This window comes from Plectropomus leopardus, chromosome 9 (genome assembly GCF_026936395.1).
Source record: "Plectropomus leopardus strain MGB_pleo_1.0 chromosome 9, ASM2693639v1, whole genome shotgun sequence".
Lineage (NCBI taxonomy): Eukaryota > Metazoa > Chordata > Actinopteri > Perciformes > Serranidae > Plectropomus > Plectropomus leopardus.
In genome coordinates, this window is record NC_142184.1 from 9,215,254 (window position 1) to 9,238,045 (window position 22,792).

The 22,792-nt window shown below is 38.5% G+C and overlaps 1 protein-coding gene across 4 annotated transcripts; it reads right to left on the reverse strand.

Annotated features, from left to right (window-relative positions):
- Nucleotides 1–2,897: 2,897 nt before the first annotated feature.
- Nucleotides 2,898–19,768, reverse strand: LOC121947428 (protein phosphatase 1 regulatory subunit 3A). 4 transcript variants are annotated; one of them, XM_088081899.1, is made up of 5 exons: nt 18,575–19,768; nt 12,727–12,773; nt 11,538–11,623; nt 11,181–11,207; nt 6,266–6,489 (listed from the first exon to the last, which is right to left on the reverse strand). In XM_088081899.1, exons 1-4 carry the CDS (start codon nt 19,435–19,437, stop codon nt 11,181–11,183), a joined length of 1,023 nt encoding a protein of 340 aa, XP_087938025.1. In that variant the 5' UTR covers nt 19,438–19,768; the 3' UTR covers nt 6,266–6,489. The 4 variants fall into 4 exon arrangements, with proteins under 4 accessions (XP_042348421.2, XP_042348423.2, XP_087938025.1 ...); XM_088081900.1 differs by having other exon boundaries at nt 11,538–11,620; nt 18,575–19,764; XM_042492487.2 differs by lacking the exon at nt 11,181–11,207 and having other exon boundaries at nt 2,898–6,489; nt 18,575–19,767.
- Nucleotides 19,769–22,792: the final 3,024 nt, after the last annotated feature.

Below are 22,792 nucleotides of genomic sequence, written 5' to 3' on the forward strand. Positions count from 1 at the left end.
CCTGATCCGTGTGAGGCTGCCGTGACTGGATTTATTTCTTGGCAAAAATGAATGAGTGAAAACATTAGATGTCGGATAGTTGAAAACAGGCAATTCATTTATTATATATAGTGATTAATATTAATGTTAGCTTATTTACTGGCCCCTGGCCTCCTGTCATTTTGCAGAAGTGCCCCACTGGGCAAAGCAAGTTGAGTATCCCTGCTATTATGTTGCTATATTAATACAGACAACACGGGTATCATTACTTAATCACATAATATATTGTTCTGGTGTGTGCTATTTTACATAATACTAGACTTGCTGACTCACTGCTATTAACCACACCATGAAACTTTACCCCCTACCTTTGTCTTTAATTGCTCTTGTATAATTCATATTTTATTTCTATTCTTATACTATATACCTCTTATTTTATTTATAATGTTTCTCTTGTTCATTTCTTTATTTATCTGTACTTAATTCTGTCTTTGTGCTGCTGCAACACCTGAATTTCCCGTCTTGTAATCAACAATGGCTTATCTTATCTCAGTGAGTACATTTCTATTTTCTATTTCAGCTTTATTTTTTCATGTTTGTAATTTGTAACATAGACACACCTTTCTGTATGTACTGTAGAATTCATTTCTGGTAAATTCTAACAGTGTGACTTGCTTGTTGTTCATTTCTACCTTGCACCACCTCCCCGGCAGTATAGGGATAAGTACTATTATTATGGTAAACATTATACCCAATAGCATGCTGATGTTTAACTCAATGCACCTTTGTGCTGAAGGCTGCTGGCACTTGTTTTTCATATGTATGCATAGGGTATATTCATTATATATGAAGTGTCTGGTCCACTTTAAAGATCAGTCCACCTTAAGTGAGCTTGATCGGGTTCCAGTGAGCACAAGGTGTGGCTCAATTATGTTCCTCTCTCTATATATACCAAGCAAATCCCCAGGCTGCAAAGACACTGCCTCTCGTTCCTGTTGAAAGTATTTATTCAAGCTCCTTTTTTGATTTCTTTTATTTGTATGCATCAGGGCCCTGTTTGTGGCTTAGAGGTTTGACTGATTGTTTTGATGTTGTAGGCCAGAATTTCTCTTGACTGCCAGCACACTCCTGTGGTTGTGGTGAGTGCTGATAAAGAGGTGAATGTCTGTTCCTGCCCTAAGTGAGCACTGATTTAACCCACTTTGTGGCTGTTTTAAGGTGAAACCTATGAAACACTCCTTTAATAACCATATAAGAGTTTTGTCTATGCTGACTGCTGTTTTGCCTTGTTGTTATTTTTATGCCTTCTATTTCTGTGATAGTTATAAGAGGGTAATTGCTTAATTGTAGTTAAAGTGTCTGGTTCTTCCATCTGCCCATCTTAATGTTACTTAATTTAATGGTACTAGATGGCACTCAGCTTGTGCTGTTAAAAGTGCAGAAAAAATCCTTTTGAAAAACTCAAAAGCAATGTCTATTTTCAGCAATCATGACCTGGTTACTAAAGATAATCCACAGACCTTGTTGTGAGCAGTCTCATATAGGAACTGTTTTCTTTTTTCTGAACTACACCCACCAATCATACCACTGTGCAGAAGCAGGTGTGCATCTATTCATGGATGAGAGGTTTGTGCTTGTGAAAGCAAGAGATATAAACATTAATGGTGGTGCTTGGTGATCTAGCAGTAGATGCACGCTTCCTTCTGCGCAGTAATACGGTTGGTGGGTCTAGTTTGGCAGAAAGAAAATAGTCCCTACATAAAACTGCTCACAACAAGGTCTGTGGATTATCTTGAGTAACCAGGTCATGATTTGAGACATGAGACATTTGATGAGACATTTCCTTTGAGTTTTTCAAATAGGTTTCTTACTCTCTTTGAACACCACAAACCATGTGCCATCTAGTTCCATTATATTGGAGAGAAGGCAGACATCCATATGGGCAATATCTCAAACACTTAAACCAAAATATAAATATGTATTGTTTTTTTGGTCAACTGTTCCTTTAAGTGAAAGCTAATACTCCTCAATGTTTCAACAGTGTCTTGTGATGAAATGACTCCATTAAAACCAACTTCACCTCTTAAACTGCTGTTTGGTAAAAATGTCGCAACACTAACGGAACCTCTTTTGAAATCGCTGCTTAACACGGCTTTCGGTGGTGTGTTGCTTAAGAGGATATTAATTATTTCAAAGTGAATGTCTGTTGTAAAATTCACACTGATTATCCTCCTTGGGTCAGTTTTAAGTCTGCTTAAATTTTTAATACATTCCACACTCGAGCTATGTAACCATCACACAAATTAATCACTCCCACCCTTCCCCCTGCACAAGTCTGTGGAATGTGTGCTCTGATTAATAATTTTGTTTTAAAGCCAAATTCATAATCCACATAATCCAGAGATACCTGACATCCAAGGACGTTTGTGGGTTTGAAGTTCATAAAGTAAACCACTACACTGACTCAGCAGGAAAACACCGAAGTAGTTTATATAACTCTTAAAGGCTCCCATGATCAAAAATTAAAGATGATGTCCTTAGGATATCAGGACTATAATCAGAAATAGTGTGTGACATCTCTTCTTGGGGCATCTGAGGAGGTTTCCTGAGAACTGATGGCTTTAAAACACTGATCTCAGCTTACAGTACAATAGCCAACGTGCTCTATCGCAAGACACTATGACTTCAGTGCAATGCATGACCTTTGGCTTCTATCTGCAGCTCATGTTGCCGTCTGTATTTCCACTTCAAGCAAGGCTGAGTGCGCGAGACAGAGGCGCTAAAGGCTCTGATGTTATTTTTGTGGCGTGTCAGTCTCTCTGCACTGCAGTGTCATTACTGTGCATGAAACTGTCATGCACACATTAATTTTGCAGAGCGGATGAAAAGACAAAGAAATAAACAGAGGCGCGGAGCGGTACAGGATATATGACCACGTTTAATGGCAATACACTGCAAAAACTTTCATCACTTCAAACATGTCATTCAGTGCCTCGGTCTATCTGTGAAATTGCCACAGTAATGCTATAAAATTTTGTGTTGTGCAACAACAACAATATGGTTTTCCTACTAAGATTCAACAGGAAGACGTATCAAACGAAATGTGCAATAGTGAAGAGGCTGGTGATCTCTAATGAAAAATATCGCTTTCACATCTAATGATAAATATCACTTTCACATGTCCAGTCGTGCCTCTAATACCAAGCAGGCCAGTGGGGGAGTCAGCAACTGTATTGGGGGGCAAAATAATTGGGGGCTGACATTTCTGTTTTTAAGAGACTGTGGTGCACTCATTTTTTAAGCTAGTGCAAAGGTGGTGGTATCTTGTAAAACTAGACAACCTAAGCAACACATTCTTAAATCAACATGTCAAATACTGATGCTTGGTCAAGCGTCGGTTTATGCTCAATAATGTATAGTATCTTTGCAAAATCTTCTGTTTTCACAGGAAATTTTCCTCTTGTTTAATGCATACAGTCTGATTTTAAAATTAACTTACAACATGGGTAAAAAAATATATATAATGTTTACCTATTTAGATTTAGGCAACACAAGTATGTACTTAGGTTTAGAAAAACATAATACTTTGGCTTAAAATATGTATATTTCTTATTAATGTACTGTCACATCACATATTTCACTAGCTTGCACATACTAACACACTGCACGTTGTTATTAAAATAACTCATCTGACTTTCACAGGGACATGAACAGTTGGCTCTTGGGTGAAAGTCCAGAGTTTGATTGACCCACCTATCCTATGCGCACTTCCTAACTCTTTCCACTACAGCTGTTGGTTGGAGCGTCAAAAAATTCCAGATGCATCACATACCGCCACTAAAGGGTGCCTCCATGCGCTAGTATTTGATGCTGAGGGGTACTAACCGAGCAAAAGTACTTGACAAGTTGGGAGTGAGGCTGGGTTGACCTAAGGGCATCCTCTGGTACCAACTATGTCAGCATAGCTTGTAGTTTGGTAAGGGGGCTAAATACCACTCCAAATTCGGCCTAAATTTTGGCGAAGGAACAACTTTCATGATTTAAAGTAATAAATCAAAGCATATCACTATGCAACACGGTAACTGTCCATGATGGCGTAATTTTTGTCAAGCCTATGTACTTCAACAACATAATCAAATTCCTGAAATTCAGCTATGGCTTATGGCAAGATTATTAGTGGCCCCATCTGACAACCCCTATGTAAAATTTCTGGGTATGCCACTAGTGATGTTACACTGGACTTTTTTTTTTAAAAAAAAAAAACAACAACTTTTGTCCGTTAAGCAGCATCCATTTCAAACTGATGTTTACTCTGGGTTGTTTTTTTGGTATTAAGGCAAAATTACTTCACAAAATTAAGTCTTGCTTTTGCATTTTGTAAACAAAATTTCATTTATATAACAAGTCTCTCTAGTGTCCCACCACAGTAATGTTTTCTCACCTTCATGGGAGACATAATAACACATTGAATTCACAAAAGATAAATTCATGGCAGTGGGGTTTGACAACAATCTTAGTCACGCTCACAACAACAACAGACCCATTTCCAGATTAAAGTGCCGTACATTTCTGCAAACCATGGATACAATTTGCGCGTTTTATACATTTCTAAAGCTCATATTTCTAGTATATGAGCTGATTTTGTCGGCAAGAAATGGTGAGGGTGGTGGATGGTGTCACGCCTACCAAGCTTCAGACCGCTTTCCGAGATCAACAAACAGCAAAACCAAAATAACAAGTTGTTATTTTGGTGAGTCATTGCTATGTTTCCAGCAGTGTTTAGGTAGCAAACATTGGTGTTTTGTAGTGACCCGTAGCTGTGTTTCCAGCAGCTTTTAAGGCATGAAAAGCACTTTTTTTCCTTCTGTCTTTTACTGAGACATTGTTTCTTTTCCTGCGGGGATATAGTTTTTTTTTTTTACCAAGCCATTGTTGTTTTTTCAGCAGGAATTGTGTCCCTCAAAATGGATACTTCAACCCAAAACATTATCTTTTTCATAAATAAGCAAGCATTTTTTTGTGCCTGAACCTAACTACACATTAACCACAGCATTGTTGAAGAACTAATGTATCTTCATATCCTCTGCTTAATGACTTGCAAATGTAATGTATCCGTGATTTGCTGAAACATACAATACCAACTTTTTTTTCTGGCCGTTGGGTTTACAACAGTTAAAAATGAGGTGCATTATAGGACTGATCGTATAAATCAGAATATAACACCACAAACACAATCTCCACATGACAAGAAAAAAGTAATTACAGACCACTTATAAAATCTCTAACAATACACTGTGCTTTAGCGCGATCACAATGTTTTTGTAGAAATGGGGCAAAAATTGATAACTATTCTAATACTTAACACTTGTTTGACAAACTGCATGAAGCTATCGCCCATATTTGTGTAATTACTTTCTCCTTGCATTAGACTTTGCATGGAAACACTTGTAAATTGTACCCTTTCATTTAAAAACTCACACGGTGATACACAACTTCAACAGGAGATTCATGTGTTGTTCATTTTTTTAACTTGTTGGCTTATTTTGGAATCATGAAAAGGCACTTCACTTGAGAGCAGAATAAGCTTTTGTAGCATAATCACAAACGGTGCAAGACCAAAAGCAGTCCGATGTAGAATAGGGCAGTAGGTTCGTGCAACACTATCGAGAGGGAGACGACTCCGCTCAGAAAGATGACGGATGGCATCAGATTCCTGTTTGCGTCATGCTCCGTCTGCAGCTCGGACGACATGTTGGGTAGATTCTCTAATAATGTGTCAGGGGAAATCTGGGGAGCATCTTCGTTCTCTTTTCGGGCTGAGGCAGGCTGAAGAGCTGAGTTTTGGTGCTCTGTGAGTTCAGGTGGAGATTCACCTTCTGCTCCCAGAGATGATCTCTCACTCTCAGGCTGCAAAAGCGCAGTCGCACTGCCTTTCTGATTTGCTGCAGACCTGGTGGAACCTTCTGATAATCCTGCAACGAGTTCACTCAATCCCACTGCAACCTCTTGCTCAAAGCACCGAGTCACAGTGGGAGCAGAGATGCACTCAGCGGGCAGTTCAAGACGAGGACTGCCGGCTGGGCTCTCGGCCGATCCCTCCTCTCCTGTTGTTGGCCACAGATTCATCTCTCGGGTAGGAAGATGCATGCATGAGGCCTCTGAGGGACGGATTTCCTCTCCGTCAGCCTGGAAGCTTTGTGATCTCTGCCTTGACTCTTGCTGTTGAGAGGGAGTTGAGGCAGGCAGCAGTTCATGGGGACTACTGTCTACTGGCTGTTCTGACGTCTGGTTGTCTAATTCACAGTGGAGTCTGGGTAAAGGCTGTGACTTATTTGGCTCGGCCGATTCGCTGGCACACAGTACAAAGGACGAATTAGTTTGAAGCGTGGTTTCGGAAGACATACATGGGAATTGTTCACCTGGGGATACAGTGTGAGCGGACAGTGCGCCATCAACAGATGGAAGCTCTTGGTTTGGTGGGACACAGGGACCAGATGGGTGAACCGCAATCTGTTAAAGTAAAACAGCGAGACAACAGTGACAGCGAGGAGAGAATAAAGACAAAGGGGAAGGATTTGTATTCCACATTAACATTGCACACAGAGAGAGAGGAAAAGCATTTTGCTGCATACTAATGCTTTTCTGTGAAATGGATCCCATGCTGACAATGTAATTGTGAGGCAATGCAAAAAAAAAAAAAAAGGTGCAGCATGATGGGCTTGACTGGCATCTTACTTTTTAAAATGACAGGCAAAGATGTTCATTTGAATGCTTTAAAGGTCAAGTGTTTAGGATTTAGGGGGATATATTGGCAGAAATGAAATTAATTTTTTTTCCTTGTGTAAAAAACAATTCTTACCTGAAAATAAGAATTGTGTTTTTGTTTCTGCAGAGTGAGCTGTCATGTTTCACTGCCATGATTCTCCAGTAGCCCAAAAAAGAAACAAAACACCGGTTCCATATAGGACTATTAAAAATGTTTGCATTGGCCACTAAACTTTGCAGCCCGACTGTGACGGAGGCATTTGAAACATACTGATTTTTTTTTATTGTCAGACTACTTTATTTAGTGTTTTTACCAGTTTAAATCACTAGGTCCATTTGTTTTGGAGAGGCAGCACCCCAACTTGTCATATACTGCCTCATTGTCAGTGGACCAACATGTCTAAATTTGACATGCAAAATACCATCCTGCATCTTTTTTGGACATTCCAGGACAGTGTGTCAATTTATGCTTTTTATATGCATTGTGTCTTTTTAAAATAAACTTGCTTTTACAGTTTCTGCTTGTTACGTGCAGTTTTTTTCAAAATAAATACAACATAGGAAGAACGCTTAATTTTCACGTTTATTTCCTCGAGTTTAGGCAACAAAATCAAATGGTTAGAAGAGGCGAGAGGAGACCTCTGTAGATAATTTGGCTCCTGACTGATGAACAATAAATGAATCCTAACCAGGAGAAGTTTCAACTGATTACAATCTGCAATGCTCACTGCTAGATGCCACTAAATCCCCCAAAATCCTGCACACTGGACCTTTATGGTCCCTTGCCATGAGTACAAACGGCGTGAAAAGATAATCCAAAGATTGTTTCCTTTTAACCGAAGTCCGTACAGCAGAAGAGAAGTAAATGAGCTCCAAAAAAAATCCTCATTATGTTATCCTAAACATTACCCATTGTACATATTTTCACATATTTAACTGGGAGGTGTTTGTTTTTTCCTTTGAACATCAGGAACTACAACTAGTGACATCCCTAAAAGATCTTGTTTTCATTTTCACTTGATTTGATTAAAAAGGAAAATAGCAAACAATAAAGACATTTATCTGCTGCGATGCTGCTGTGACAAACATCCAAGATCAAATCAAGTTGAAATCACAAAAGACAGACAACAACAGCAACACTGAGAAAAACAAGTGCAGGAACAAGGCACATTTAAACACAAATAACAGAAGAAATTGATATGTTAAGACTTAATATCATGTTATTCAATACAGGGTTAGGGTTACAGCATTTTTAAAAACTGAGTAAAAGATACATATATATATGTTTTATAGAATCATTTGAATTCTGTGCTTCATAAATTCAAGTTACACCTCTAAAGTTTGTCTCAAGAGCACTTTGTGTAATTCTCTGAAGGAAATATATTAAGAAATCATTTAATTGCACCACAAAATGAGTGAAAAGTGACAGGAAATCCAAATGTTTGCAAATGACTGAATGCTCAGCGGGTGCCCCATTAAAACAGCGGATCCTGGCAACGATACTGAGAACAATTTTACTTGAGAATTATTGCACAAAATTTGGAGAATTCATTTGTCAGGAATTATTACGTTTGGATGTTTACCCCCTGAAATAGATTCTTAAAGGAATGCTTCACCCCTCAAATGAACATTTACACACTCTGTGATGAAAACTTGGCTTTTCTAGCATGCCTCCTGGGAACAAAGAATCCAAAAAAAGACAAAATTCTTGGTGAATTAAGGTAAATGAAAGTAATCTATATCAAAACATCCACTTTCAAACAACTCGTGCAGTATGATCAATTATTTATCCAGTCGTACTCTCAGTACTTTCCAAAGAGACAGCTCTATCCGAACTGAAAGTGAAATTTATCTATGTTCCCTTCAAAACCAGACACCTTTGTCAAAAACAGTAATTTACCTCACTGAACACGGGAACTGCTGTTCTGCCACGTGTTTTATGTTTGTGTTATTATGTGACTTTGGTGTCTTAAAGGGTTAGTTCAGATTTGCCAAAGTTACAAAATAACACAAACTAACAATTGAGGCAGCGGTAGAGCAGCAGCTTCCATGTTCAGCGAGGTAAAATTACTGCTTTTGTCAAAAAAGTTTGGCTCTTAAGAGAGCAGAGAGATTAAGTTAAGTTCTTCGTTCACCTTGGAGGTATGGAAGAAAAAAATTGTCTTCGCAAATTTAACATAACACAGGGTGAGTAACTGATATAGAAATGGCATAGAGATGGTTGAAGTATTCCTTTAAAAAAATACTGGATTATATTCGGAGTAAAGAAAACGTTTGCCATTTGGAAGAAGCTAATGTTCATGCAGTAGTTGACTGGTTCATCTTTCAGTTTAATGCTCTACCAAAGGGAGACAACACGTGGGAATACTGATGTAAAACAACAGTAACGTAAACTGGATGCACACATGCCTAATCCGTGAAGCATCAGTACCAGATAACATGTTAGGAGGTGGAATACTTACATACAATACTTAACATACTTTTTGGACTGACTCAGGGCTGACTGAGTTAAATCAGTGCTATGCAGACCGTCTGTAACTTCCTTTTCTTCAGAAAAACAAATTTCCTCCAGTCTGGTATGTTTTATGTATGGAAGTGTTCCAAAATCAACTTTTGTTTTGCCAAAATGCTAATGTTAGCCCCCAGGTAATCCCGGTTTTAAGCAGCTCAACAGTTCTCTCATCCACCATATTGAGGAATGCTGTGAAACTAATTTATGCACATGTGGCAACTCTAGATTTAAAGGAATAGTTTGACATCTGGGGAAACATGCTTTTTTGCTTCATTGCCAAGAGTTAGATAAGAAGATTCATACCACTCTCATGTCTGCTCAATAAATATGAGGCTGCAGCAAAGAGACAGTTAGCCTGGCTTAACGTAAACACTGACACCAAGGCACCAAGAAATCAGCCGAGCAATACCCCCCCCCATAGAAGTATAAAAACATTTTTTTCTTAACAGATTAACCCTTTGATACCTTAGCAAACTGACTTGATTTCAAGCCAATGGGATGGTGATGCACACCTTACCAAGAAATAGCCAAAATAGCAAGAAATTAATGAAAAGTTACAATAAATTTACCTGAAATCAACCCTCCAAAAAAATAAGAAAGAAAGAAAAGAGATAAAATGACCTCAGGAAAGTACTAAAGACAAAAATCAAAAATGTGTGTGTGTATATATTTATATATATATATGTGTGTGTGTGTGTGTGTGTGTGTGTGTGTGTGTTAAATAGTGAGTGTTGGTGCATTTTACTCTCTTTGGTAGCAGCAAGCTAAGCTGTTCCTCCTGCTTTTCGTCTTAATTCAAAGTTAACGATCTCCTGTTTCCTGCTTTATATTTAATGGACAGATATAAGAGTGGTATCAAACTTCTCATCTCATAAATTAAGCAAATAACAGTGTTCCCCAAAATGTCTATTCCATTTTCAGTTTTATATTCCTATAACTTTTTCCTTTAAAATAGCACGGTGGTTGTGCAACACAAGCCCCTTTTACACTGCTTGCTGAAAGCGGGAATATCATGCTGTTATGCCACCTCACAGTTCTGTATATAAGGTACGACCACAGAATGGCAGAACAGAGTTGTCATGTAAAGTAGTAACAGCATCGAATCAAGGTTTATTCAAAAGGGGAAGCCGGCAGGATGGTATAATGGGCTTGACAGGTGTGATGTTTTAATGGCATGTTGTGACTGTGACCCACTGGTGGGAGATTTAAAATGCAGCTGATAGCAGTTAGTGGCTAACTAAAAGAAAAAGAACAGCGGCCAAAATTGTTGGCAAATTGGAAAAACAATGATGTCCAAGCAGGTCCTTACCCTGCGAGCAGAGAAAGACATCAACCAACATTTAACAGGGACAGTAAATGATTGTTTCTGCCATGTTGTACTATTGTTAATGTTTAGAAAGCATTGTTTATGTGTATGTTATATGTAACACTAGAGGCAGATACTGTTGTGTTAAACATCACACCCGTGGCACCTCTTTTGCTTCCGCAATGCCGGCACACTATCTAAAATCACATGATGCTGCCATTGTTTAGTTCTGTGTAAAAATGCAAAGGTGGCATAAAAAAGAGACCTCTTGCTGACACTATGGCGCAATCTCTGTGTTAAAAGGGCTAATGTGAAGTCAGTAACATTTCAATACAGATAATTCAATACAAACTCCTTGACAAAAACACATTAATAGTCGGATTCAGTCATAATCCAAATAATCAAACATATACACATGATTACAGAGGGTGTGAATGAATATTAGTGTTCTGATTTACTTAAAACTGAAAACGACATGAATTAAAACTGAACGTAGACAAAATCTGAAGGTGCAGAAACATGAACAGCATGCATCACGATATAACTACAATAAGAAGCCGACATGGAGGATACAGTCATACAGTATTCGTGCTACAGCAGTGAGAAGCAGGACATTACCTAAGTTGTTGCTGAAGCTTCAATGAGCTGTGAACAATATAAACAACCAAGCCTGTGATGATGAGCTTCGAAAGTTGAACAGAAGTGTTTGTTATGTTTTATTAGACTCGCATAAAGCACTTAGCCCTGCTTACCTGTTAAATGGGAATGTGTCAACAACTGCATGCAAATCAAGATCATTTGAATATAATTCAACAGGTAATTTACTAAATGTGCGTCCTCTGTTTGCAAGTGAGTCAATGTGATGGACTATTTTGACTTTTGCAGGTCATAAACACTTCATCAACAATATAATCATCCTGTTGGTTAACAGTTTATTTTGTTAAAATCTACTTTATTCTCTACCATTCTTCTTACCTCTATGTCAATCTCCGGCTGTACGATGACTGGGCAGACAGCTATGGGTTTGATAAGTCCTGATCTGGAGGTCGCTGCTTCTTCTGCTGATGTAAAATACATAATTACGCTGTAAAAGCCTGATTAGTCTAAATGGAGAAAAAGCAATTATCTTTTTAACAGAACACAATTGTTATTATCAGCAGCATTTTTCATCTGCAGTATAAGGGGCAATCTACAGATGAAAACATTTACATCATGTCATCTGTGCTGCATGACATACTGGCCATTTACAGCAGGAGGAAGGGAGAGTCTGATGAAAAACACCATAGAGTGGCACTATGAAATGTAGAATTTAGCATTTTTGAAATCCTACTCATGTCAGTCTTAAAGTCAGGCCATCTTGGAATACAATGCATCAATTTCAAACTTTTTTTAATCCCCAACTTTAAGTGTAATGCTTGCAGATTACCAGTTTAGGTAAACTGATCACTTCTACATCAATACCCAACCCATTTGCAAGGAAAAAAATGTTGGCATTAAACATTTTTAAACAGTAAACCACTAATGAGTTACATTTGCAAGTTATTATGTCCTACATACATTGGTACTTAATGTTTCACCAACACTTTGGTTAATGTGTGGTTAGGTTTAGTTGGTTGGTTATGGTTCGGAAAAGATCATGTTTGGGCTTGAAACACCTGGTTTTGCAGGCACAATCCCCACTGGAAAAACAATGATGTCCTCGTAAAATACATTAGCTTTTCATGCCAGTATCCCAGCAGAAAAAGCAGCAATGTCTCGGTTAAAAAAAAAAAAAAAAAACCTGTTAGAAAAACTGTGACGGGTCCCTAAAAAAGCTGCTGTAAAAACAGTGACTGACCGCTACAAAACACCCATGTTTTTGCCTAAAAAAAACTCCTGTAAAAACAGCGTTGTGGCTAAAAAGCTCCTGGAAAACCCCCTGATGACAAAGTCAGCTCATGTATTGTCACTTCAGAAACGTTGTTATGATACATATAAAATGTCCATATGTAACATATTTGTGGTTTGCAGAAATGTACAATGGCAACATTTTTTTCTGGGGACTGAGCTGGCAATGCAATCATATAACCATGCATTATATTTATTTTCAGTCAGTTAAACCTTTTTCTTAGACAGCGAATCAATAAGTCAGAAATGATTTTGGAAGACAGCATTCATACTGTACCTTCGTCCTTTTCCTGCTCATCCTCTGAATCGAAATCATTGTGCATACTGAAAGAAAAGAGACATTTGGGTTATCAAACGATATAAAGAAACAACCCAAAAATGCAACAGTTCACTCTTTAAAAGTCTAGTTGATTTTACACTTAACACGCAGATCTAGTGCCTAGAAAACAACATTGTTTCAACACAAGACATGAGGCTGGAAATAATTATGCTTTCAAAATACACAGTGTATATAGTCATCTTCATGCAGCATTATATTGGTTGAAATGTGGGCAGACACAGTAGGTGAGACCTTTTAAAAATAAAAAGATTTGAATCTACAATGAGACAACAAAATGTCTGTTTGTGTACTACGGCTCTGTAGCCAAATCCTCCACAATATTATCCATGCAGTTTTTAATTAAGACTTATCTTTGGCTCTAAAAGCAGCATCTGAATCAGCTGATAAACACAGAGGCCATGGCTGAAATGAAAGACCCCCAATTTAGGCTGAGATTGAAAATAGTATTTGATGTATAAAGAAGGTGCATTGTAAAAGGCAGAGGAAGGTGGTCATACACCATCGCCAACACCTGTTATGGATAATTAGGCTTAATATTTGCTGATGCAGTTGGGGTGTTAATGTGCTGAATTAGCCGTTTTATTAGAATATGGCTCTGTATCTCTTTGTACTGTCTTTTACAATTTGTCTCTGAACTGCTGCAGCGGCTGAGCAGAGTCTTTTAACGCTAAGCGCCTCAGTGATGACACATCTCATTAGAGTGTTTTTTAAAATAGATGGCATGGTGGGAAATGACTGAGCCAGGTATTGTGGACAGAGGGTAAAGGGTCACTGAGAAGTGCAAGCATGATATTAGCCAGTAGAAGTCATATTTCTATATTGAAGTTGATGTATCAAATGTAATTGTGGTGACAGTACATTTCAGCAAAACGTCTTTGATGATATATAATCCATGTCGTTCTATACACCATGACGGGCGTTTTCACGTGTTGCTACATCAGATCTGAAATATTTCTAATTCATTGGAGTTAATTAAATATAGCTTTGATTCAGTTTAAAATATTTTGCAAAATAATATCGCAGGAATGTTTTCTGTAAGACGGCACCGCTGTTGAGAGACTTGAGGTGCAACGTTGCCAAGAGCCCTGCAAAGGATGCCAAATGAACTTAAGGTCGGGAAGTGTGATAAGCATGTGACAGGAGCTGCACAAATAGAGTGGAAATAACCTGACGAGCTGTTCCTTGTGCTCCTTGTGCTTTTTGAACTTTTATATCAGCAGGGTAGATCTAAAATCTGATAGAGATCTGACAAAGACCTATGCATTATATGTGCCTGGTGTTGTGAAGTTATCAAATGCTAAGCTCTGAACACCCTGTCAACGAGGTTTTAAAGTTTTCAAGCTCTGCTGTTGCAGGCACAGTATCTGCAACAGTAATTACAAAAGAAGAAGAGTGTCATTTTTTGGAAAAATCAACTGAATTACACAAAGTTATATTTGAAGTGTCAGGTTGTGGTGTCCAAACTCCGAAAAAAACACAACTCAGATCCCTTGTGCGACCTGAGTCTGGTATTGCAGAAACAAACAGGGTTTGCTGTGATTGTGTGGGCTGGTGTGCGCGTAGGTCTTTGTCCAGTACGGGAGATCTAAACATGGGTTTGCATATATAGAAACTTGTTTACTTTTCAATCTGGTTGCTATTTTCCATTGTTTTTATGTCTAACTAATAAATGGAGAAAGCTATTTTTGAAATTGGTCTGGTCATGCTGCAGCCAGCAACAGCCAAACAGGCTCTAATGCATTTGGCACCATAAATTTACGTCCTCTAAAAAGGACTTCTTGTTGAGTGAGACCTAGTTACACACAGTAACAAGCAGACTGAATCAAGTGAAAGGTTAAGAAGAATTATTTAGTTTTTGTTTTACTGTAGGGTCATTTCCATAATGTTCACGGACACTTCTCAGCCTTGCTTCCATTTTTTTCCACTTGCCATATTGCAGCAAAAAAATTCCCTGCAGCAGAAAAAAAGCATTTTCCCTATAGAAAACTGTTTTATATATGTATATATTTTAAAAAATGTCTGTGAAACAGTATACCTCAAAATTCAAACAAGGTCAATTATGACCCTTTCTATTATGAATTTATGATCTATGGAGGTTTTATATTTGTAAAACTTTTCTCGAGCCAGGAAAAGCGACTTAACAATCATAATATGAAGCCTATGAGCCAAGCAGGAAAAAACCCTACTGCGCATATTTAAAGCGCCATATACCGCAGAGGCGCACTCTTGGGGTTGCATATTTCTAACCCTAGACCACTTTTTTAATCTTACCCTGTTTGAAAAATGGCAATGGTCAAATAATATTTATTTCCTAGACCTAAACCTTTCAGTAATAATTGTTTCTCCTTTTTTCTTCATTTTCTTTTAGTTGGTTCATTGGGTGATTGACTACTAATTCTTTTTATTTTAAATTCAAGGCAGAAATATGTTTGGGAATTGTTCTCCATACAAAAAGAGCATTATTGGGGTGCCCCGATAGTTCACCAGGTAGAGCATGCACCGTTAAGGTCGAGTCCACTGCAATTTCATGACTATCATAGTCATAATGAAAGTCCCTTAGACTAGCTCTGTAGCCCATGTCAAAATAAAATGTATACAGAGCTGGGGATCCTGGGAACATAGGCATTAGCCTGATGTACTGCAGCTTGTTTTGCCTCTCCCTTCAAACTGGACCAGTTTCAAAAATAGTTATCTCCATTAGTCACTTAGACACAGAAACATGGAAAAATAGGATACTGACAGAAAAAATATCAGCTACTGTTGTCAAGCCTCACTTGAGTCAGCAGCAAGTTGATGCAAAAAAGATTAAGCGACTTACTCACACTCAGAAATCTCAGAATTTGGCTTCAACACACACACACACATATATATATATATATATATATATATATACACAAGTTGTGCACAAAGGGAGTGAAAGCACATGTACTCAAGTACCGTCAGAATTGTTGAAAAATGTGTAATTTCTGCAATTTTTAAAGAAAACATATATTTTATATAAATTAAGTACAACATGCAAACATCTAAAGCTGTATGTCCCTCCTTTAATCCAAAATTTAAAAAAATATATATTGCATGGCAATCAACTCAGATACTATTGAAAAAGAAAAACTGCATAGTTCCTACTCTGGTCTAAGCATGTACCTATATTCCATTATGTGTAATATCTATATTTACCTGAGGTAAATAGAAACTAAAACAAACAGAACCTATTGTACATGTATTTCATATTACCATACGGGTAAGTAAAACACTGTAGCACTCTTGTCTCACCCATAGTAACCTTTCCTCCCACTGGCTGCCTCGTTAATGTGTTAAAATCTAATTATCAGTGAACTTCAAAGCACCTAATGAATCTATAATGGCTGCTATGCTGGGGACGGCGGTGCAGTTTCTGCTCCCCATTCTCCCCCCTTTTCAATCAGTGACTCATCCATCCCTACCAACCCATCTGGCCCCATCCAACCTCCAAACAGGCTGACATGACAACTACATCAGTGTACACCCTGTTTGCTCCTTTTATGGGTGCTCATAAGCTCGGAGGACTTTTCCTGCTGTCTTCTGTTTCCGTCACTGCGCATTGTGAGATTCACCACGCACTTTCATGTTGATGCAACAATAAACCAGGCGTTTAGTTCTCCCTCTCAGGGATTAGCTGATTTAAGTGGAGTAAAGAAGGAAGAGAAAGGTGGTTCGAGTCTCCAACCACTCGAGGGAAAGAGGCCAATCTGTTCCGTTCCATTGAAATTGCCCTGCTCCCCTATGACTCTGATAGAGAAGGTCAGAGGTAAATTTAATGCAGGGAAACGTCAGGCCTGAAAACGACACCTGCTCTTTGCCTATTTTGATCACCCTCACACACCACTGGATGATTGGCATTCTGAGGGGGAGTGTGCTCTCTCCGAAACTCTCTCTATCCCCGGCTGCAGACGCTGAAGACAACAGTGGGCAAACTTAACTTCTTTGATACTCACCCTTGCGCACTCTTTATGCAACTGCTTGTGTAACAATGTTTACAGAGATCCTGCTTGTTTCACTATGCTAAATGCAGTCTCCAGGCAGAAGTACTGAATAAAGCTGAATGCTCGTTTCAGCCACAAAACCTCGCAGGGAATTAGTAGGCAACTGGAGCTCTGCAGCTGTTGCACAACTCCAAAGTCAAGTGCTTTTGTGACTTATCTTTCTATGATTTGATGGCTAATATGGAAGCTAAGCCAAAGTCAGGGCTATTTGTTAGATATGTGGTTTTAAAAGTATTATCATTCAGACATAATTTTGCCTTGAATGTCTTTATTTTCCCTTTGGACACCTTGCCAGTGGTGCTCCAAAGGGGAGGCCAATGGGGGCTGTTGCCCACCAGATGAAATAGCTCCCTCGGAGGACGACATTATTGTCTTTAAGAGGCTTTGACGAGCTCATTTTCGAAGCTAATAGTGGTATCTTGTGAAACCAGACAACCCAAAGACTCCATCAGTACATTTCATGTTAACGTGCTGAGAAGGCAGCTAAATAACCCTCCAAAGTTAGACTAAATTTTGAAAAACTGGCATGACAAATTTCAAACTCTAACCTCAAGATAAATGCTTTATTCAGTGTTTTTACTGGTTTAAATCACCTGGTCTGTTTTGGAGAGGAGGAGACTTCTGCGCATAATTAGGCTACTGGTAAAAACCTCCTGAACAATGAACACTAAAGAAATTTGTCTTTGTAGGTAAAAGGAAAAGTAGCCAATTTGATGAACACAAAAATTACTCCATAGACCAAATAACAGTGACATCACACTAATGACAACAATTTCTACTGGGGTAGACAACTGGCAATTGATTTCATTTGCAGAGATATGTAAAATCCACAAACTTGACTATTTCTGTGTGACATTTGAAGATATATAGTTAAACATGATGGTCCAACCTGTCTTATATTTCTGCTGTGCTTATTTTATGCAGCCTACTTTGTTGCTTTTTCTGGCTCCTCTGATAATATATATATGTATATGTATATGTGTGTGTGTGTGTGTGTGTATGTGTATATATATATATACACATACACAAGTCCTACAATGTACTGCTGTGGATGGTAGTTGCATCAAAACATATTTTAGCCTCCTAAAAACTGCCCAAACTAAGAAGTCGATATCAGTTTAGGTGTATGCTATTTTGTAATATTTCCACTGCTTTACCTTATGCACTAACACATTGAAGCAGTGGTAGACAAGCATCGTCTGTTTCTAAAATGATTTTTTTTGTCAGTGGAGTTTTGGTGACTGAGAAAACGGTATAATTTCCTGAGTTCAGTTTGTAAAGAGCTGTCTGACAGCAAGGTAAAGCTGTGAAAAAAAAAATCCAAATATAGCCTCCACTTAAACTGATATTGATATTTTTAGGTGGTCTTTTTTTAGCTGGACAAAAACTAACCAATTGAGGCAGTGTTTACACTGTGCAGTTTGATTTTATGTACACGATGTGTGGGTTTTCTACTGGGTTAGTTACTGTAAACAAACACTGATTCAAATCCTTAAAATTCAGTTACAGCTTATGGTTTTGGTGTGCCACCCCAAAATGATCTGTGGCACCCCTATGAAATAATTCTGGGGGCATCACTGCACCTCGCAACTTAGAAATTAAGGTTTTACCAACAATAATAAATAGCCTGCAGATCAGTCTGTAGGAGTCAGAGGTCAAGGGAATCTTAAGCAGATAGTGGCCAACATATTGCACAGTGACCTTTTAAACATCCTTTGCTCTTTGTCTGACAAAACAAAGCACACTTGTGACGGCAGATTTACCTGTAAGCTTTCGGAGGTTTCAGGATACCTCTTACTTGCTGCGTGTTGCTGTTTGACTGAGCTGAATTATCTTCGTAGGACAGGAGCAGAGTGACCACATAATTCATAGAGGAGTTATTGGCCCAGTAATCACCATCAGAGGTTTCATAGCGGACAACAAACTCTATGCGAGAGCCGTGTGTGATGTAAGGTGGTGCAAAAGACAGCTTGAAGGAGAACTGATCAGTGCTCCCATCATGAGACCCCTGGACATACTCTGCCGGGTGGTCAAAGTAAGAGGACCAGTTGTCCATGGTGGATCTGATGTACACTGCTTTGTTGAAGGAGATGTTCAGGACTCGTATTAGCCCAGTGAAGGCAAGTGGCTCATCCTCTGCTGGAGACATCTGCTCAACCTCCACTTTGTTAGTTTGCACAGCCTGCAGCAGGGCACTGCCGCTGGGCGCGTGGAACTCTGGATGCACATGATAGGTCGGCTCGCGCTCTGGCTGTCGATACTTTGCTTCCTCTTCCTCCCACCTCGCGCTATCCTCCTCATCATCCGAATTCAAGGCTACAAATTCCTTCACATCCACCAAATCCCCACCTGTTGTATCGGCGAATGACACTTTCTTTCCGGCGGACAGCGCCAAATGGATGCGCATGTACTCAGCGGTCTCGTCGTGGATGGAGTGGCCTCGCTTTCTGGGCACCGGGGAGCATCTCGGGATGAGGCGGACGTTCTCGGTGTCATCGTCTTCATCATCATCGTCATTATTCTCCTCGTTGTCACCGAGGGATCTGCCCTCCGCTTCCGCGACCGATTTGCCGGTTTTGATCGTGGTAAAGAGGCCCTCTTGGCTCGGTATGGATAAAAAAGACATTTCTGTAGAAGCGTGCACTCACGGAAGCTGTGCGCTCCAGAGAGTACATATGGCGTCTCCAAAAAAAGCACTACCAAACACTCATGATTTGCGCAGCAGTGCCCAGTGTAGATCCAGCGCTGTCCCTGCGTTACGCACAGAGCCTCCACAGTCAACGTGTGGCGTTAAATGTCACTCATGGACTACATGGCTTTTACTGCCAGCCCTTGAGATAGTGTATCCCCCTGGTTTACATGACTTTATGCATCGCAGTTTGGCTGCTGTCGCGGAAGGAGCAGCCTCTAATTTTAGCTCTGACCTACAGGGTTCTCCATGGCCCAAATGCGTCTTTTAAGTTGGTATAATCCTGCGACTCCCCCCCTGTTCTGTTTTGGTTCGGGCTGGCTAAACGCCCACTATTAGAAATGGGAGATGTAATATATCAGCCAGTCTTTCTAAGATATGATACATTTAAACTGAGAGACCATCTGTGGACTATAATAAAAAATCTACGAAGACACCACTGGAGCCACAATAACACACAGGCCATAATACCTTCATAATCCATATAACAGGGAGCAAAAATTGACTTGATTTCTGTCAAAAACATAAGAAGGGGGCAATTAGCAATGAACAAAGACATTACCCAAAATTAGCAAGAAATCTGTAAAAATAGATTAATTAAAAAAATTAAAAAGAAAAGAAAATTACCTGAAAATTAGTTTAAATAAATAATTAAAACATTTAAAAAATTACAACGAAAGTTTTAAAAAAAAGTAAACTGAAATAACCTAGAAAAGGTGCTTAAAAATATAGTAATTTCTGTAACATCATTTTAAATATGTAATTATTATATAAATTATTATAAATATAGTTTTTCCCTGTAGCTTTTTTGTTTTTTTTTCTCAAGACATTTTCCCCTGGCTTCTTCAAAAATATTTTTCTAAATCTACTAATTTCTTGCAATTTGTGAAACATTTCTGACCAAGTTGTTCATTGCCTTTTGTCTGTGGTTTTAGAAGAAATCACACAAATCTGCTCAGTGTTCAAAATAATCTATGACAGGCATCTGAAAGCAGTCCCAGGATGTACCAAGTGATGTCACTCCAGGTTTCAAAGGGTTAATATTGCATAATTTGGGCATATTTATATGTATGTGTTACAAACAGTGTTGGGGAGTAACCAGTTTCATGCAATGAAATTAAAATGAACTAAACATAAATGTAATTGTAATCCATTACAGTTCCTGAATAACAAAACAAAAATTGAATTCAATTTCAGTCACTCATTGAAATGTTTACAAAGGGGTTACACACAAATATATTCCTTTTGATAAAAAGCTTATATGCAATATAACATTCATTCTCTTGCTGTGCATGCTTTCGTTTTGCAGGAATACCTTCTTCTGGCATATTTTCAGACATTTTTCAGCTTTATTGCCCAGCAGCAGCGTTGTTAGGCCTGGTTGTCCAACGCTTCAGCCCACATTGTTATATAAATAGCACCAGATCGAAATATATAAGCTATTTATATCATTAAAAAATAAGAATCAGCCTAATGTTTGTTGTTTTTTTTTAAGCCATGCATCTAATATTTTTTTCCAACTCTGGTCAATAAATTTCTAATAAAAGCACATGTAAAATAGTCTGTGTTCAGTTATAAAAAAAAACCCTACTCAGACCTCATATGTCTACATTTCAAAAGTAACCTTCCCACCACTGGTTACAACGTGCACCTGCTGCAATCCTAAATTATTCACAAGTGTAAGCTATAATAAATCATGTTTGTTTTTATGTCTGTGCAAATTTAATGGACCTCACTGATGACAGTTTTGTCATCCAATATATAACAGATGATCTGAGCATGGACAGGAATAGCCTACTTTGGATGCTGTGATTGTTATGCAACACCACTCATGTAGTCTACTAAAATATGCCTCTTTTCGTGGGGTCAAAAAAACACTAAAGGACTGTACTTTATTTATCAGAGTAGGGGTGTGGCTGGGATGTGACTTGACCCTCCTATAGCTATGAATATTTTCCATGAGCCTCCCTGAGTGACCGTGGGAAAATGCATGACCCTCCCAACACCATAAATATCCTAATTTCACAATTTTCTACAATCTCTGGCTATGATAAATAGTATGATTTTGAAGATTTATTTATTTATTTAACACCCCATTAAAACATATTAGGGGTTTAGTGGTTCTGGGAGTATTTAAAGTAAATACAAGATACAACCATTTAAAGTCAAATGTCTTTAAATATGTAGCTCCCTCTCCAGTGCTTAAAAATATCCAAAGGGCCTTCCCCATTTTGCGTTCCCTCTGATAAATAAGGAACAGTCCCTAAATTAAACCCGAAAGAAACACAGAGTCCTAGGCCTGGACATTTATTGACACAAAGATTATTTTATAGCGCCTGGTTTTGTTGCCAGAAAGGAAATAAAAAACAAACAAACTGTATGAGCCTGATAAGGAAGCTTCTGCGTGCAAATTGTTTCTGAGAATGAACACATCCCTGCTGTTATCTAAACCATCACACAATACAGGCAAATGTTTACGCTAGTGATAGTCTCCTTATGGCCTGCGGGCCAAATCTGGCCCCCTAGATAGGCTGCTGGGTGCCCCCCCAGCCATTTTCTTATTCGAAATTCTAAAAAAAGTGATTCACACCAGGAATTGTTTTGTACTTTTAAGGAGCCAGAGTGCATAAAAGAGCATCAAAATAGAGCTTTTTTTTTTAATCAAAAAAGTGCAAGTCGAGGATCCCCCGCACCCTGACAGAGGTTGTAGCTAAACCCCTAAAAAACCCCTAGAAATGTCCTAAAATCCTAGAAGTTTCCTAAAATCCAAGAAACATCCTAAGATTTTAGAAAATTCCTAAATCCTAAAAAATGTCCTAAAATCCTGGAAATATCCTAAAACCCTTAAAAACATTCTAAAATACTACTAAAATACTAATATCCAAAAATCCTAAAAACGTGCTTGAATCCTAGAAATATCCTAAAGTCCCTACATCCTAAAATTCTCGAAATGCCCTAAAATCCTAAAAATGTTGTAGAATCCTAGAAATGTCCTAAAATCTGAGAAATGTCCTTAAATCCAAGAAACGTCATAAGATTCTAAAATCATCCTAAAATCCTAGAAATACCATAAAATCATAGAAAATACTATAAAATCCTAGAAACGTGGAGCTGCTGCATCTGGCCTCTGGTCAGTTTGCAAAAGTGGTCCCCATGCAAAGCCATTTGAATACTCTTAGTTTACACCCACTGCCCCCACATAATTCACAGAGCCAAATCCTTGTTTACATGTGGCCTGTCATTTTTAGGTCTAGAACTATGTGTGCGATTAATTTACAAATTTCCTTCATTT